At 40.6% G+C, this 16,062-nt stretch overlaps 1 protein-coding gene and 1 long non-coding RNA gene across 7 annotated transcripts in view; one reads left to right on the top strand and one right to left on the bottom strand.

Moving 5' to 3' along the window:
- CSMD3 (CUB and Sushi multiple domains 3) overlaps window positions 1-5,111 on the bottom strand; it is a 1,221,352-nt gene extending 1,216,241 nt beyond the window's left edge. For all 5 annotated transcript variants that reach the window (XM_021090582.2, XM_021090584.2, XM_021090585.2 and 2 more), the window contains exon 1: window positions 4,849-5,111. In XM_021090582.2, coding sequence (XP_020946241.2) covers window positions 4,849-5,026 — 178 coding nt within the window. In that variant the 5' untranslated portion in view covers window positions 5,027-5,111. The remainder of the gene's footprint in view (window positions 1-4,848) is intronic.
- A 1,401-nt stretch (window positions 5,112-6,512) lies between these two features.
- Window positions 6,513-16,062, top strand: part of LOC106505092 (uncharacterized) — a 573,890-nt gene continuing 564,340 nt past the window's right edge. Inside the window, exons 1-3 of one of the 2 annotated variants that reach the window (XR_001299176.3) lie at window positions 6,513-6,622; window positions 7,029-7,269; window positions 8,499-14,429. This is a non-coding gene — a long non-coding RNA (uncharacterized LOC106505092). Of the gene's footprint in view, window positions 6,623-7,028; window positions 7,270-8,498; window positions 14,430-16,062 lie in introns of those variants that run through there. The other variant, XR_014842989.1, reaches the window with a different exon arrangement.

Below are 16,062 nucleotides of genomic sequence, written 5' to 3'. Positions count from 1 at the left end.
TGTTCAGGGAACAAATATGTATGCCTCAAATCTACTCAGCTACCCCACTAGTAGTGGGGATGCTAATTAATATCATGAACAGTAATAACAACTACTGAAACTAAATCTATGCTTCTGGGGTACTTAATCTTTTCTCCTTGAGGAATCTCAAAGGAAGTGGTATCAGGTTTTTCAAGAGCCTGAAACCTGCTCTGTATTATTTCTGCTCACACCACGCTCGTCCTACCCTGCATAGGGAGATGCAGAGATGCAGCCCCCACATCCTCCCCAACCCCCTCAAGGAGAAAATACAGGAAAATATGATGCTGCAAAATGATATTTCTGAACGATTTCAACGAGGTAACTGTTCAAGGAAAGTTCAGGTCAGAATTAATTCTAGGAGCTCTTCAAGCCTTTTGAAGGCGGTAAAATTGGGTTGGATAAGCAACTTGGCGGTGCAAAGCCTCCCCATAGGCTCCCTGTTCAAGGAGAAGGGAATCCGCCTGCTGCCTGAGTCTATCTTTCTTTCTTTGGTTGTCCTGCTTCATTATTATTCTGCATTGCGCTGTAATCCTCGTGCCTGTCCCGCTTTCAGCCCTCAGCTGGCCTCTTCACCGGGCTTGGGAGAGGACCGCGCTACAACCGGGATGACCCTGTACTGTTTCCTTTCCTTTGCCTTTTCCCCTAGGGCTCAACGAAGCCCTTGTGGCGATTCCATCTTGATATTGCCCCTTCTTGCTTTATGCCCGGTGGTAGTGGCAAGCTGGGGATGAGGGGTGGGGATGGTAAAGGAGCAGCAATCCACATTATTCATTCCCCAGTGAGTTTTTGGAACTCTAGAGAGCCTGTTAGAGGAGAAGTTGTTCGGCTAGGGTGGTGCTGAGGTCTGTCAGCTGGGGGAAAGGGAGCTTTCTCAGCGCCTCCACCGGATCGCGCTATAGCAGTGGCCACAGCACCACCGACCGTCTACAGTCCGGGGTTGGGGCGGGGGGTGGGGGGAAGACAGAAACGTACTGTTTGTTACCGGCCACCCATTTCTGCCTTGCACACACACCCACACCCACTCCCCAGGCCTCCCAAAGGCTCCTGGGTATAGATCCATCTGGGGCTTCTCCCAGCAACACACCGCACACACACACACATGCACACACACTCCTTCCTACACCTACTCGCGCGCCAAAGGCCAAGTCAGGTGCTCAGTTTCAACCTCAGGTGGTTCATGGATATTTCAGGGAGTCTGGCCTTCTAGAAGCAGTAAAGCAATATTCCCAGAGGAAACAGATGTCCACAGTGCAGCAGGTCCGGGACCTCTTGACCCCAACACAGCTGCAGCTGTCTCAGTCCTGCTAACCTCAAGGTAGGTTTTTGATGGTGGCTTTTTGTTTGCTGTCGTTATTGTTCCGTAAAAACATTAACCCTACCCACCCACCTTTGAAAAGCTCTCTTAAGACACGACAGAAAATTTCCCAGCGTTACTGCCAGGTAAGACTGTTGCCTTGAGGTCAGGGAGTGAGGGTTCCAGCGCTGCCACCCGGGGTGGGAGAAAGGTGCTAATGAGCGCCGCTGGCAGCTCTTCCAGGGCAGGACAATGTGACCCCTTCACATAGTAATAAACTGCGGGAGAGGGTGAGAACCCCACTTTTCCAGAAGAGCTCTGTGGCAGGAGTGACATCTCCTCCGAGTCCCAGAGCATTGGGAAACACGGATCCTTATCCAAGTCCGGGGTCCCAGGAGAGGCCCTGAAAGCGTGGCTCAGGGTGGGGGACGTGGCCCACTGGCTGTAAAGCACTCTCCATTGAGATCAATGCCTTCTGTACCCTCTCTGCATGATTTGAATGCTCCCCTAGGGTTTCCCAAGAGGCAGGGGAATCACCCTGCGGGTGTCTGTTTACGTGGGCGGGACGTTTAAGCTCGACTTGGAGATTCACAGTTTCTGATTAAAACCTAAAACAGACACGCTGCAGCTGCAGGCTGCATTTCAGAAACCTCTGCGTGAGTGTGTGTGTGTGTGTGTGTGTGTGTGTGTGTGTGTGTGTGTGTGTTGCCTTTTAGCATGAAGTAGGCAAGCAGCAGGTCTTCGCAGGCCCCGCCCGCCCCACCCGCAATTTGGTGCCCTCCATGGCCTTTTATTTCAGATGGCTACACTGAAGATAAAATGCCCAGAGAGGGTTGCCTCTCTTTTCAACCCCACTCGGAGCAATTCAGGCCTACTACTGAAGGCCACTTTGTCTTCTATTCTGAGATGTTTCCTCTCTCTGAGCCTCTTTGTCATTGGTGTTGCAGGCAGAGGTGAGATGGTGGAGGGATGAAAAGTGTGGACGGAAGGTAGAATTCTCCAGGCTGGAGCTGTTCACCTGGATAAGTGCTCTCCTTGGACTTCCTGAACCCTAGCAGTAGCCTAGAAACCTGCAAAGCCCTTAGAATGACACCCCATCCTGAGCTTTCCCTTGGGCCTGAAAGACTAGAAGAAAAACAGTGTGGAAGACAAAAAACGGTCATAGACATTGGAGGAAACACTTAAGCCATTGCAGCAATCTTGGTTTTAAGAAAAGCCTTAAGACTGTGGTGAAGTGAAAATAGAATGAGGTGAATGAGAAGAAGAAACGATTGTCAAAATTGGTACCACTGGGCTACAGGGAGCAGGTCTAAAGCATAGAGCCTCTGTAAGTTTGTGTCTCAGAATTTAACAGCGTTCCAAGTTGTAAAATATAGGAGATGTCTTTCAAGTGGCAGATAAGTGACAATGAAGAACCTTATTACCATTAAAAAAATTTTAATGGCCCGTAAAAAAATTGATTTTGAGTGGAATCAAGCAGAGTGTGAAATACTCCTTCTTTCAATGGCCCCGAAACTGGAATATATTCTGTAGCCGATTAGCTCAGTTCAAAGTACTGGAGCTGTGAGTAAAGGAGAGGGGTCTCATTTCTAGTGCCATCTGAAGCAAACTAACCGCGCCGTTTGTTTTCTATCAGCGCTTCTTATCTAGAAAATACGGTAGGTGCGGGCGGCTGGGCTGTAATTGCAGGCGGCGCGGCTCGGTGTTTGTCAGCCTGGCGTGCTCGCCCAGCTTCGGAGACTCCCTCTCCCCATCTGCCCCTCGAATGTGTTTTGACTCAACAGGTATCACATGAAAACTCACTTAACCCCCGGTCATCTTCTAGCAAGAGCCACCTCAACATTTTTTCCTGCCAGGAGCTGCTGCTGGCTCCTTGCGCCTCCCCCACGCGGAGCGCGAGTGTAGCAGGCAGCCCCAGGGCCACTTATTAACCACCGTCTCCGTGACAGACAAACTAAGCATAAATGTAAGCCTCCTCACACGTCGAGCCAGCAACAAAAAACCTTGTAAGCAACAGAAGACGCATTTTGTGCACTAGGCAGCGTAGGACAAGCGTTTTGGTTTAAGAGCTCCGCTGAGGAATCGGGTGGGTAGGGGGGAAGGGAGCTCCAAGCTTTAAGGAGCAGGTTGGGATTACTAGGCACTTGCTGCCACAGAGATCGAGGACGACTTCTTGGCGTTTAGGCATGTAAATTAAAATTCGAGGCATGCCACGCATCATAGGTCGTAATAGGGGGAGAGATAACCCCTCCAACTCCCACCACCCAAAACATGAATTATCATTTCTACTGAATGCAAATGGGCTGCCTTCTGTGGGGGGACAGCCAGCTGCAAGCTGGACAATAAACTGTTTCATCGAGACGCGGCCCAATTGCGGTTCAGAGAGGCACTCCTTTACAAAGGAAGAAGAGTCCAGTTTGTCTTGACAGTGGTGGCGCGCCTGGGCCAAAACACCCCCTCTCCCCAACGCCCACCCTTGACACACAGACACCTAGGATTTGAAACTAGCTTCACTGAAAATGACATCCGTCTCGTCTATGTGAGCTGCTATGAGTATGGGGAGGCGATTGTTCAAAAATGATGGCATGAGTCATAAACACCGCCTGAGTATTCTTTGCAGCAATTAATGGACAGCAGGGTGCAGGAGAAGTTGTAGAACAGAGGTAGGGATCTATTTTCTCCCTGAGGACAGCTCTCCTTCCGATGATCCTGACTGTCCCTTGCCTTCCTGCTTAAGAATAAATTCTACATTCCACCCACCCCTCCCCTTGTCTGTGCATGTGACACTCACTCTACCTGTCTGAACGCTGAGACTTGCTGGGGATTTTCTTTTTGATCCTCAGCTAATGACTTTCCTCCTACCTTCATTCAACCCCAAAGGTGGCTCCTTCTACTTCGTGGCGTTTTAGACCATTCAAGAGCCCCATTTTAAACCAGACCATTACCACAGGACCTAGGGAAGCTCTCCCATCATTTATCAATGCAAAAGAGCCCACGTAGAAATAATTCACATTTGCATGCACACATTCATGTCCGTGTAGGGATGCTTAGAAGATCCCTATGCCCTAATCCATTTAAAATCCGCCCATTCCTAACATGTGGGTAACTTTCCCACTTGAAAGGGTTAAAAAGCATTTACAAAAGCATCTTTAATATAAATATTTCAGCCAAAGCATCAAACCCCAGTGGTTTGACTAGAAATGAAGGTAAGCCTCACCACCAAGAAAAGTCTTGCAGAGGAATTCTGCTTGGATATCCACTAGTTAGAGGCTATACGAATCAACTCACGTATTCGTTTGAGCATACTGCAAGAATATTTATTGAGCACAAGCTCAATCACTGCATTGAACGCCAAATCTGGCAAGCAAAATGCATTTCCTATCTGAGGGGGGGGAAAGAGCTGTGAATCAACTCCTTCTTCGGCATTATCATGATTATTTTATCGGTGCAAATTGCAAAGTAAGCTGCCCTCTGGGGCGACAAGTCAGCTCACCTCCATCCAGAGCAGAGGGGACCCCCGAAAGCAAACCTACCTTTCACACAAGACACCGTCAATAAAAAGACGAGGTTCCAAAACGTAAATCCACTTTTAATCCCCATTTTCTTCATCAGGAGGAAGTCTAGGCGGCCACATTTAGCGCATTTTCTCTTGCCAGGCTCCCGGGGTTTGGATTCCTTCACTCGGCTTTCCCCTTTGCGGATCCCTTTCATATTATTCGCGAGCTCCTAATTCCTGCTCCTCAGCCCGGCGCAGTGGAGTTGTTGCTGTTGTTGGTGCGCGGTCACAGCTCGGAGTGAATGGTGTTTCTGGGATACCACAGCAACCTTGACGAGGACTCAACCATCTCTCTCCAACGGGGGCACTAAGTCTCCGCTACTCTGGATTCTGTCTTTTCTTGTGCGTTTTTTCCCCTCCACCGAAATCTACCTCGATTCTAGCTCGTTATAGCAACCACCAGAAACCACTAGTGAGCCTCTTAAAGCCCAGCTCCTCTCTTTGACAAACTCACCACAATATCTGAATTTAAGTGGTTTGATTTTTTTCCCCCGAATAGATCAATTCTGCCTGTAAAAGCAGCCCAAGAAATATTATGTTAGTGAGCTCTCCATTGCAGCCTGTGAATACAGAAGCATGTTAGAAGACTATTTTAATAGGAGAATATGTGCTGCTTTGTGGAAAACTGTGGTGATAATGAATAGGGCTCCATCGATGCCCACACCATTATTATGGGACATGTGTTACTACTGTAGTTGCAGTATATTTCAGGCAGGCGTCTCACATTTATCACCCCGTTTTTTAATTGAAAAGGGAAGATCACAGAAAAGAACTTATTTGCACACATACATTTACACAGTAAAGTGTCTACATGTAAACCCATAACGATTTTTTTTTTTTGATTCATTAGGAAAACCAATTTCTTCCCTGACCAGGGCGGAGGTGAGATGCAGAGGGAGTCAGTCATCTCCCCAAAGAGTTTGCCCTTTCATCCTTCCAACCCGCTTTTCGGTGGGCCTGTGCTGCAGTTAAACTATTTTATCAGTGGTAGTTATCCGGAACAGGCCTATTTGTCTTAATTTTGAATCAGTCCCAAATATGTAAATAGGAGGTTTCTTTCAAAACGGAAAACGTGTGTATCTATACATCTAGACCTGGCAGCGCCACACACCACTCAAGGGTTAACATTGCACAAGGGAAGAGTTCTTGCGCCATCTACTGGCCATCATAAGCCTCCCGCTTCTCTTTCATATCTTAAAAGGTACCCTATTTCCCTCATCCCAAGGTGTAGGGGAGCTTCGTCCGGAGACCAGATAGTTTTGCTCTAGTATGCCAATTTCCTAATCTTTTTTGGTTGGTCCTGGCCCAGATCTTACAACTGACGAGTTCCTTAGACTAGATGCCGGATTCAAGATCTGACCTTTTAGGGAATCTGATACCATTTCAGGAAGGGGAGGGCTGCAGCAATAGCCCTGAAATAGATAATTGCAAAGGCTTCCGTCTTCATTTGCATGTCAAAGGGTATCAGGGGGATTAGTGTTTAACTAAAGGGCTCGTTTAAGAGGACTGCCCAATTTGAGTTTGCAGCTCTCCACATTGCCCACAATGATGGCTCCCGTCCCGCACACTACACGATTACCCTGGCCAGATTTTGTCCCCGGGCTCATCGTGGAGCTGCCTGCTCAGGAGAGCAAAGCTATTGCATCTGGAGGGAGTTCTGCTCGGGTAAAGAGGCACAGAGCAAGCGTCTAGAGGCGAATGTGGTGTGTGGGTTCAATCCGCAGGCATAGGATGGATTCTGAGCTCTCCGGGTACGTGGCATTTTGTGTGGGTCTGTGATTCTCCCAGTGAGTGAATGTGTGTGTGTGTGTGTGTGTGTGTGTGTAAGCGCGCGCGCGTGTTACAGGGAAGGGGAAGAGTGTGTGTTTATGGAAATGACAGATAGTGTGATTTTCCATGCGTGGGTGTTTTCCCAAGTGTGTTTGTGCAGTATATATGCGTATGGGTCTGCATGTGTGTATGTTCCTGTTTGAGAGAAAGAAGAGAGAGCGAGAGAAGAGAAAAAGAGATTTCTCTTCCTGGTAGGGAGCATTAGCAAGAGGCAAAAGCTATAGACACCCGACTGACCTCATTAAATTTGGAGAGGTACATTAAGAAACATGTGGTGGAATACTGTTCCTTCCCACCAGCGCTTTCTTTTATTGTCCGCATATGCAGATTCCAAGGGAGTGGGCGACAAGGTTGGGACTAGACGGAGATTGGGAGGATCAACACTGAAAACGTCATTAGCCTGCTCAGCCACCTTGGTGGCAGCTCTGGCACTGATTTCAGTCAAGATGTCAGGGTGTGCTGCTGCTGCTGCTGTTGCCTTTGCTGGATGAACAAGGAGTTAGATGCAAACAGGTCCATGGACTTAATGAGGACACTGGACAAAATCCTCCTTACCAAGTGTGCAGAGGTCAGTTACCTCCACTGATTTCACTTTTTATTCAAGGAAAACAAAAATCTTGGGTGTATGTAATCTATTCAAATATACGCATATATATCCAGGCAGGAGGACTTTGTACCCCAAAACTTTATTTCTCAAAAGTCAGGAGTATTTTTAACAGTAACTATTGTGCAAAAATAGACTTTGACTATGAGGCCATCATGACTATAAGATACCAGTTTCTAATATTCACTGTCAAACATGCTAATCCTATGATTCATTTATCTTTCCCTAAATGAATCCTGCCTATCATTTCAATGTGAAGTTGTTAAAACATTTATCTGGTAGCTTAGAGTACATTGAACAATACTATAGTTTCTCTCATAATAAACCACAAACTATTTTTTACTTGCATTAAGGCTCCTGAGACAGGATGGAAAATCATATTTTACAGATGGGAAAAGTTGAGTTATGAGGAAATGAAGTGGTTTATTCAAGGTCATCACCAAGAGCCCTGACATGTAGTCCAGTACATTTAGCACTAGATCATGCTCTTGCCTCCTCTTCAAGGGAGCATTTCCAAAAGTATCCCAGAAACAACATTATCAGCCAAAATCCTGGGTGAGAAATTCCTCAATTTCTCCAGAAGGAAAAATAGCATCTAAATTTGGGTGGAAGAAATCATCTGTCTCAGCTGATCTGTAGGAAAGCATCACAGTTGTACATAGATTTGTTTAAAACTGTTATAAAAAAGAAGATAGAGAAAAATAGCTAACACAAGAGCAAACATTAAGTACTTACTGTATGCCTGATATTGTATTATATTTACATAGCCTATCATATTCCATCTTTATACAACTTGCTGTGGTAAGTGCTACAATTATCCTTATTTTCTAGCTGAAGACGTTGATATATACAAAAGTTAACTATCTTGCCTTGCCTGAGGTAATATATTTAAAAGGAAATATGAATCTATGGTGTCAAATTCCTGAGTTGATATACTTGCCCATGGATACTTGCCAATATCCTATGCTAGCTCCCAAAGATGTGTATTTTAAAGTATTCTGATAACAACAACAACAAAAGCAGACACAGCATAATTTAAAGGTGATCAAATTATGTATACACACACACTCACACACATGTGTGTGCACACACACACACACAAAAACTTTGAAAATATTGTGCAGTTACTAAAATTTCTCCCCTTTTTTTCCTTAAAAAAAAATCTTATAGCTTATTGATCTTCTCACTTACAGGTCAGGAGGAAAAGTGACTTGGTCAGGATCATCAAGACAATCACAATGATGAAGTACCCTGGAGAGCTCTTCAAAGAGTCTAGATCAGAAATGGACAGGTTTTTTAAACTGGAAGGACCAGATTTCCACTCCTTTACAGTGCCCCCCACCCCCAATACTTACACAATGCAGTGAAGCCTGATCTTAACACAAGGCTTAGTTGGCACTTAGAAGGGAGAAATAAGCACCTTTTCAAAAAAATTGTTTTGTATTAATCAGGTCCTGATATATATTGCATATACTCCACTGTAGCATCACATGGGCAAAATCACTGAAAAAATGGTGAAAATAGAATGAGTATGCTGAGGGAAAAAAAAAACATAAAGACTTCAGAAGAGGTTACCTTTAATTTGAAAAGAATTACATATATTTTTTGACAGAGTCATGAACTTATTGTTTTCCTTAATGCATGTCATAGATATACAGGTTTATATGAAGAACTTACTTTGTTCAAATACAGTATTTATTTTGTTATAGAAGTGTTCCTGCCTGTTAGTGGTGAATGTCCACTGATTGTAGAGATAAACTTTTTAATTAAAAGGCTCAAATTCAAATCTATGGATCCGTTGGTGAGGGGACTAGTTAGAGTAAGATAAAAATGTTAGTGATTTAAAAATAATGAAGCAGGCCGTTTCCTGTTTGTTCACACTTTTTATTTGGCATTTGTTGCCAGGAGAGTAGGGGAAAAAGAAGAGCTCATTTTCGCAGTTTTCTAGTTAAATGTCCATTCTTGGATGCATCATATCTGACCTCCTCAATTTCTGAGAAATAAAACATTTGAATTTAAATGTTGATTCTAGACTAAGGAGGGAATGCTAACTCAACTCTATGTATTTCCATTTGCAATAGCTCCGATTTGGTTGAGGAGAAAAGAAAGAGATCTGATATTCACAATAAAGTAACTTTTCTTTAAGCAATCATATTTAAGAAGATAAATTATCAAGTGAATAAAAGTATCTGTCCTGCTGTTAATCAGGAAACATTGTTGAGAGGAGGAGATGAGCCTGGTGGAAGTGCTACTAAGTGCGCCTTCCTAGGCATTCATTCCTCTCAAGCTCTGACTCCTCTTTCAGTTTAATTAATAGTGAGATTTAACAGGCATTTCAGTCTTTTTATGCTTTAACCCCGTTAAGAAAGTCAAAGTCCAAAGTTTCTATGTCACATAAGGGTAATAATAGTGTATTTTAAACAATGAGAGAACAGAAAAGGCTTAAGACTGAAGGCAGTATCTGTTGTTGTATCCAAACAAATCATACTTCAACTCCAAAAAACCTCTTTTTTGACATGAGCCCCATATATAATAAATTTAGTACATTAGCATTCATTTTTTTAATCGGTGCCTTCTTAAATATAGACAATATAATATATAACATATAAATAGTTTAATATAAATGACATGAGCCCATTTTCCTGAAAGAGGAGAACCATGGTAAATAGTTGGGGGACATGTGGGTAATGACCCTAAGAGAAAAGAGATAAGAATTGAAAGAATATTTAAAGACCTTTCTGTTTTTCTTGAGCTATATTCCACTTTCTTGCTTACCCTGGGCCTTCTGTCACTAAACTTGTCTGTACTTAGAAGTGTGGTGGGGGGAAAAAAAAAAAAGTTAAGCAAAAGATAGTTTTGCTGAACAAACAGGATAATGCAGATCTCTTGTTTTCCTAAATAATAAAGCTGTTTTCCTGACATGATCTAAGTCTCAATTCCCAGTGTAGCAGATCTTTTTATCATCATTTCTTTAGCTCTAATAGGGTGATATTAGCCTGAAATGCGCTTGAGAATACATAAACATTTAGGGAACATAAATCAAATGAGTGGATTTCAAAAGATACCAAATCAATCAACATTACTATCAAAATCCAATGCATATTTGATTTTGTGCCCTGAAGTTAATCTGCCAATAAACTCATTATCTCCTAAAATTTTTGACTTTTTTTATCACCTACATTTCTGCTCATCTTCAAAACTGATTATCATTTCTTGACATAACCGCATATATTCGAATATTCAGAGTTCAGTAAACCATTACCACAGTTATTTTGCAGTTTGCTAGTTAGTCTCTCATATATTAGGTAGTATGTATGAGACCTTCTTTATATTCTGTTTCACTTATCTACTTAAACATCAGTTTTATGAAGTTTTGCTGAGAAACCTGAACCTAGCAGTAAATAATTCTACAACTGAAACTTAATTCTGGAAAGGTGCAAGCTTTAAATAATATTTGATTGTAATCCCAGAAGCCCTAACCAAGCAAGACACCACCCTTGGGTAGAAGGCAAGTACATGTCACCTGTGCTTGGAATTTCCTTTCATTAGATAGTGAAGTAGTTTTGCTGATAATAAAGAAGAATTTGTTAATTTTTTGTAAATATAATTTGTCAGGTTTTTTTCCTAAATAGTTATAAACTAGGGGAAATTAATAATATAACTGTTGGAGGTTTGACAAATTTGTAGGCCATATTCCATATATGTGGATACATGTGCTCGTGTCTGAACCATATTGAAAATATGAATATTCATTACTGTATAATTTGACCCAGTGTTTAATCTTCCCAAATGATTACTGACAACTGTTATTTCATGGTTTTTCAAATTTATCCAGATTTAACAAATATTTAAATATTTCCCAGAATAAGAGTATAGGAAGCCAAACAATATAAGCATCTTTTCTTCAGAGGAAGATAACAGTGACCTTGACTTAGAAGGATCATTTTGGCCATAGAAATAAAGAAAATCAATGCAGCTGATTTTGGTTTGGCTACACATAATCCAATTTGGACTGTAAGTACAAGTAGCTGTCCCATCTGGACAGGGATCAATTTCATCTTTATTCTTTGCATTGCAAGTATCATTTTCATCTCTGTGTTCATTCATTTATTTAAGAAATCATTTTGAGCTCCTATTATCAGGAAACAAAAACAAGATTTACACATTATTCTCAGGGAGCTTACAATGTAATGGAAGGGATAGAATATATTCTCAAATAACAATAATGAATGTCGATATAGTATTACCACTTTAAGAGAGAGGCCTATAAAACACCAAGATTGTGGGAGATTATTTATAGCTGGGGGGAAATTGAGAAACTTCAAGGATATACCTTTGAGCCCATTCTAGAATCATCTGGGGATGTTTGGGAGAAAAATATCTTGGTAGAGAGGCTATTTTCCAGAAATATTGTTAAGTAATGTTAGGAACTCTATAAACATATTTAGGATTTGGTCAATACGGTTAAGCGATAAGGACATGACAAATGAGGCCAGAAACATAAAATTAGCCAAGGAGAAGTGGGACTTGGGAGACAATACGTATCCTTGCAAATATTTTCTATATTTTCTTTCTTTTTAGTAGACTGTAATGATTGGTCAGTTCAAGTAAACCCCCAGTGGCACATTTTTTAGAGCAAATCAATGGATTGCTTCATTCAATAAGCAAATCTATTTTTTTGTTATTTTGTATGCAGTGGTTTATAAAAAGAGTCAGTTTATCCTTCCAAGCTGATTGAAATCACCAGGCATTTATTATAGACATACTAAATAAGGTTGAAGAATTATTAAATAATGTATTTTAATATTAATGAATATGTAGTGAATAAAATACATAATATATACTACTAATATTGATAAATATGGAGTGTTAATAAGTAGGTAGATCTGGATTTGTTTGTCTCTGATTACTTATAGTAATGCTATGAACAAATGCTACATTTTCAAATGCATAGAGAATTTACCCCATTATCCAGTATATGAATACTAGTCTGAATTTTGGAGATTTCACGTCTAGAATGGGGAGTGAATCTAGTGCATGACAAAAGATTTCTCTATAGATAGAACAGCAACAGCGTCTTTTAGAGGGTTAGGCTATCCAACAATTGCAATGTGGTTATCAATTATTTGCCCATTTCAGTTTTTTAGAGTGTGTGTCTCTTGGGACAAAAAGACTCTTGATCCTTCTTTTTCCCGTTTAGCTTTGCCTGTTTCTAATCAAAACAAATAAACAAGCAAAACACCATTAAAGCAAACAAGCAAACAACAATGATAAAATAATCAGCAAACAACTCTTCTTGATTAGAAATCTCAGTGATCATAAAGGAGTGGGGGAAGAAATATGGTGTGTGAAGGCAAATTCTTCCTTTCCAAAGGTAAAACAATAAAATACATGCTTTTCTGTGTCTACAGCAGTGTGCAGTAATGCCTTTTTGATTAAACAAAACAAAACAAAATGTAACAAAAACCTGGGATTGAAAACACCTTTAGGCTTAAAAAACTATCACCTTATAATCACCTCAATTTTTCATCTGTAAAATGGGAATAACTATTTACTTCACAGAGCTTTTGCTAACACTCTCAAGAGGTGTGATGATGACAGAAGTTACCATATATACCCTTATCACTCTATACCTTTTCATAGTACCTCTAATGGATTGAATAGTGCACCACCCAAAATGATACTTCCAAATCTTGACCCCTGTGAATATGAATGTAACCTTATTTTTAAAAGGAGTCTTTGCAGATGTCACCAAGATAAATCTCTTGAGAAGAGATCATCCTGGATTTAGGGTGGGACCCTAAATCCAAAGGCAAATGTCCATTGGAAAGAGAGAGAGAGATAGACAGAGAGACAGACAGACTTGAGACTCTAAGAGAAATCAATGCAAAAAAGAAGCAAAAATTGGAGTGATTCGGTTTACAAGCCAAGGGAGGCCAAAGAGTGCTGGCAGGCACCAGGGAGAATGGCAGGGAACAGTTTTTCCCTCAGAACCTCTGAAAGGAATCTATCCTGCCAACTTCTTGATTTCAAACTGTAAGAGCTGTCATAAGGCAAAATGTCTGATCTTGCTTCTCTTTCCACCCCCTTCACGAGCTCTTCTTCCTATCCCTACATATAAGTTTTCATTAATATTCCTTTACTTCAAAATGCTGATGCATTCTTATATTGTCACCTCTTTTAGAATGTTTTACATAAATCTCTCAAGCCGCAGCTAGAGCCATAACTGTGTACACTTTGTTCTTACCCTAACATCTCAGACACATTGCAGCTATTATTGTACTCATCCTCTTCCATATACTCCTCCCTCCCTAAACTTGCTCCCTCTGATTAAACTTCTCTGTAATCGCTGCCTTTTGCATCCCAACTACTCAGAGTCAAAACCTCATTTTTACACCTCTCTCTTTCTTATGTCTGTGGTGGAGTCAAACACTAATATCTGAAAATACCTCCTTTACATTAGACTTCCCACCTTCCTTTCCATTTTACTGCCATTCTGTGAGCTCAGGTGCTAACTACATCATGGATGTGTTACTGCAAGGATCTCCTAGTTACTCACACTCTCCTCAGGCTTGCAGCTTTTACTTCATTCTGTCATGCACTCAGTATGATCACTTCCTCACTGCACCTACCTTCTCAAACAAAACTTCATGGCTCTCCATTATCATTATCTTCAGGATAAATTGATGGTCTCAAATCTTATAATCAAGCCGCTGTTCATGGATGTTTCCTCCTTCTAGTGAGCAAATTCTGATCAATGCACACTTTGCATTCTGCATCTGAACCTTACTTGGTATTGGTGTGTATTTGCATTCTGCATCTGAACCTTACTTGGTATTGCTCACCTGGATCCTGATACTTGCTTCTTTTTCATTCACCTATCCAAATTCCTAATTTCAATGCTGAGTTCGGGTCTTATTTTCTCCAAACATGTTGTATTTGTCTATTCCAATGACTATAAGCATATATGTATTAAATCTATGTATATTATCTTATGACATTTATACTACTTTTGCTTTGTTATTTACTATTCATGTCTTAATGTATCGAAACATGTTAGGATTTGTTTAAAGTATATCTTTAAAAAGTCCACAATAAACATTTTTTTATACTGTTCACTTTAATACGTGTTTGATGAATGCATAGATTATAACATATTGACTACTTAACTCTGAGTTTAATCTTTGTTTAACTGATGGAAACTTCGAATATGTATGTGTGTAGGTTATATAGACTTATGAGTGAGAGAGAGGGAGGGAGGGAGGAAGAGAGAGAGGAAGAAGAAGGAATGCACATAGTGCAAAGAGCACAGGGAAAGGAAAGAAGGTTTGTGTTCACTAACATTCATTATAATAAAAGGTTTGATAACTAATGCCAGAAAGACTACTCTCTGATTTCTTCCTTGGCTCTGAGACACTCCAATTTCCCATGCAAAAGCAGTTCTAACTGTTTGGCAGATTGTTTGAGCTGGAATTAAATGTGCACAGCTGGTACCATCTGCTGCAAATTCTTTAATTCTTGTTATCTCTTAAACAGCTTTTGGTTTTGTTTTATTCATAATTCATTTACGGAGGATGAGGAAGACCTATTGAAGTCTTACTATTGTTAAATGGGTGTATTGCTGGTTCTCAGATTAGTAAATCATAGTAAACTCTTGTTGATCAATATCACTAAGTATCTACTTTTACTGATGACCAGACTGGTTTGTTATCTAAAATCAAGGTCGGCTTTGGGTTGTCAACTAGATTAATCTCTTAAGATTATGTATTATGATGATAATAATAATTGAAATATTTTTCCTGTGTTGTGCAACTTTATTTTCTCTTCTCACTCATTTTATAGCTGAAATCTAGAACTTTTGAATCATAATTTCCTAGTCAGTAGACAACATCAGAAATCTAGAAGTTGAGACTATTTCCTCTCTTTCCCTCATCTCTTTCTTATTCTGTTTTCTTAATAGCTCTTAAATCCCTGTCTCCCTATGACTCTGGCAATCCCTGACTTTGTGCAGATCCTCCACACTTCACATCCCAGTAAAATTCAGTGCATTCTCTACTGAAGACTTAGAGGGGCCTTTCTTATACATAATTCTGATCATTATACTCTTTTGCTTAAAATTTCCCAATCTCTATGTATTTGCTTCAAGTTGTTTGAAAAACATGTGCATTTTGACCAGTTACTGACGCTCCCTTTTCCTGACTAGCTCCCTTACTTCTATTTCCATTTTGCCTGGAAAACCCCAGAATATACTTCAAATCAAAAATTGGGTGGTTTTTTCCCCTATTTGCAGAATTACTTTCTTATTCTTCTTGGTTTGAGCAAAATGACCTTCTTGTTCTGGTAGGAACTTGTGCATATACTCCTACTGGAACATTTATTATAATATACTGACATTTTTTACCTATTTAGCCTTTGTGTTAAATTTTGTTGTCCTAATGAACAGTGTCTTGTTTTTGCTATTAAACTTCAAATACTAGCCCACTGCCCTTCAATATTAGACATTTGATAAATCATTGAATGGATGAATGAATGATTGGAAAACAAGATCTGTAGTGAAATTAGCGGGAAAGAATTCAATTCATTGTAAGTAGAGGTCCCTTATAAATGAAGGCTCTCTGGTAATGGAAACATGAATACATATTAAAATACAATTTTTTCCTCATTTTATTTTAAACTTTTATCAATTAATTTCATCCTAATAGATTAAAGGTCTTTAGCACCTTTAATCAATGAAAATAAGGGCAGCCAAGGCAGCTA

Source organism: Sus scrofa, chromosome 4 (genome assembly GCF_054392235.1).
Source record: "Sus scrofa isolate SSC_HxYL_T2T_F1_AM1 chromosome 4, Sscrofa_HxYL_maternal_Yorkshire_Landrace_v2.0, whole genome shotgun sequence".
NCBI lineage: Eukaryota > Metazoa > Chordata > Mammalia > Artiodactyla > Suidae > Sus > Sus scrofa.
Note: the sequence above shows the minus strand (reverse complement) of the source record. Positions and strands in the feature narration are given on the sequence as shown.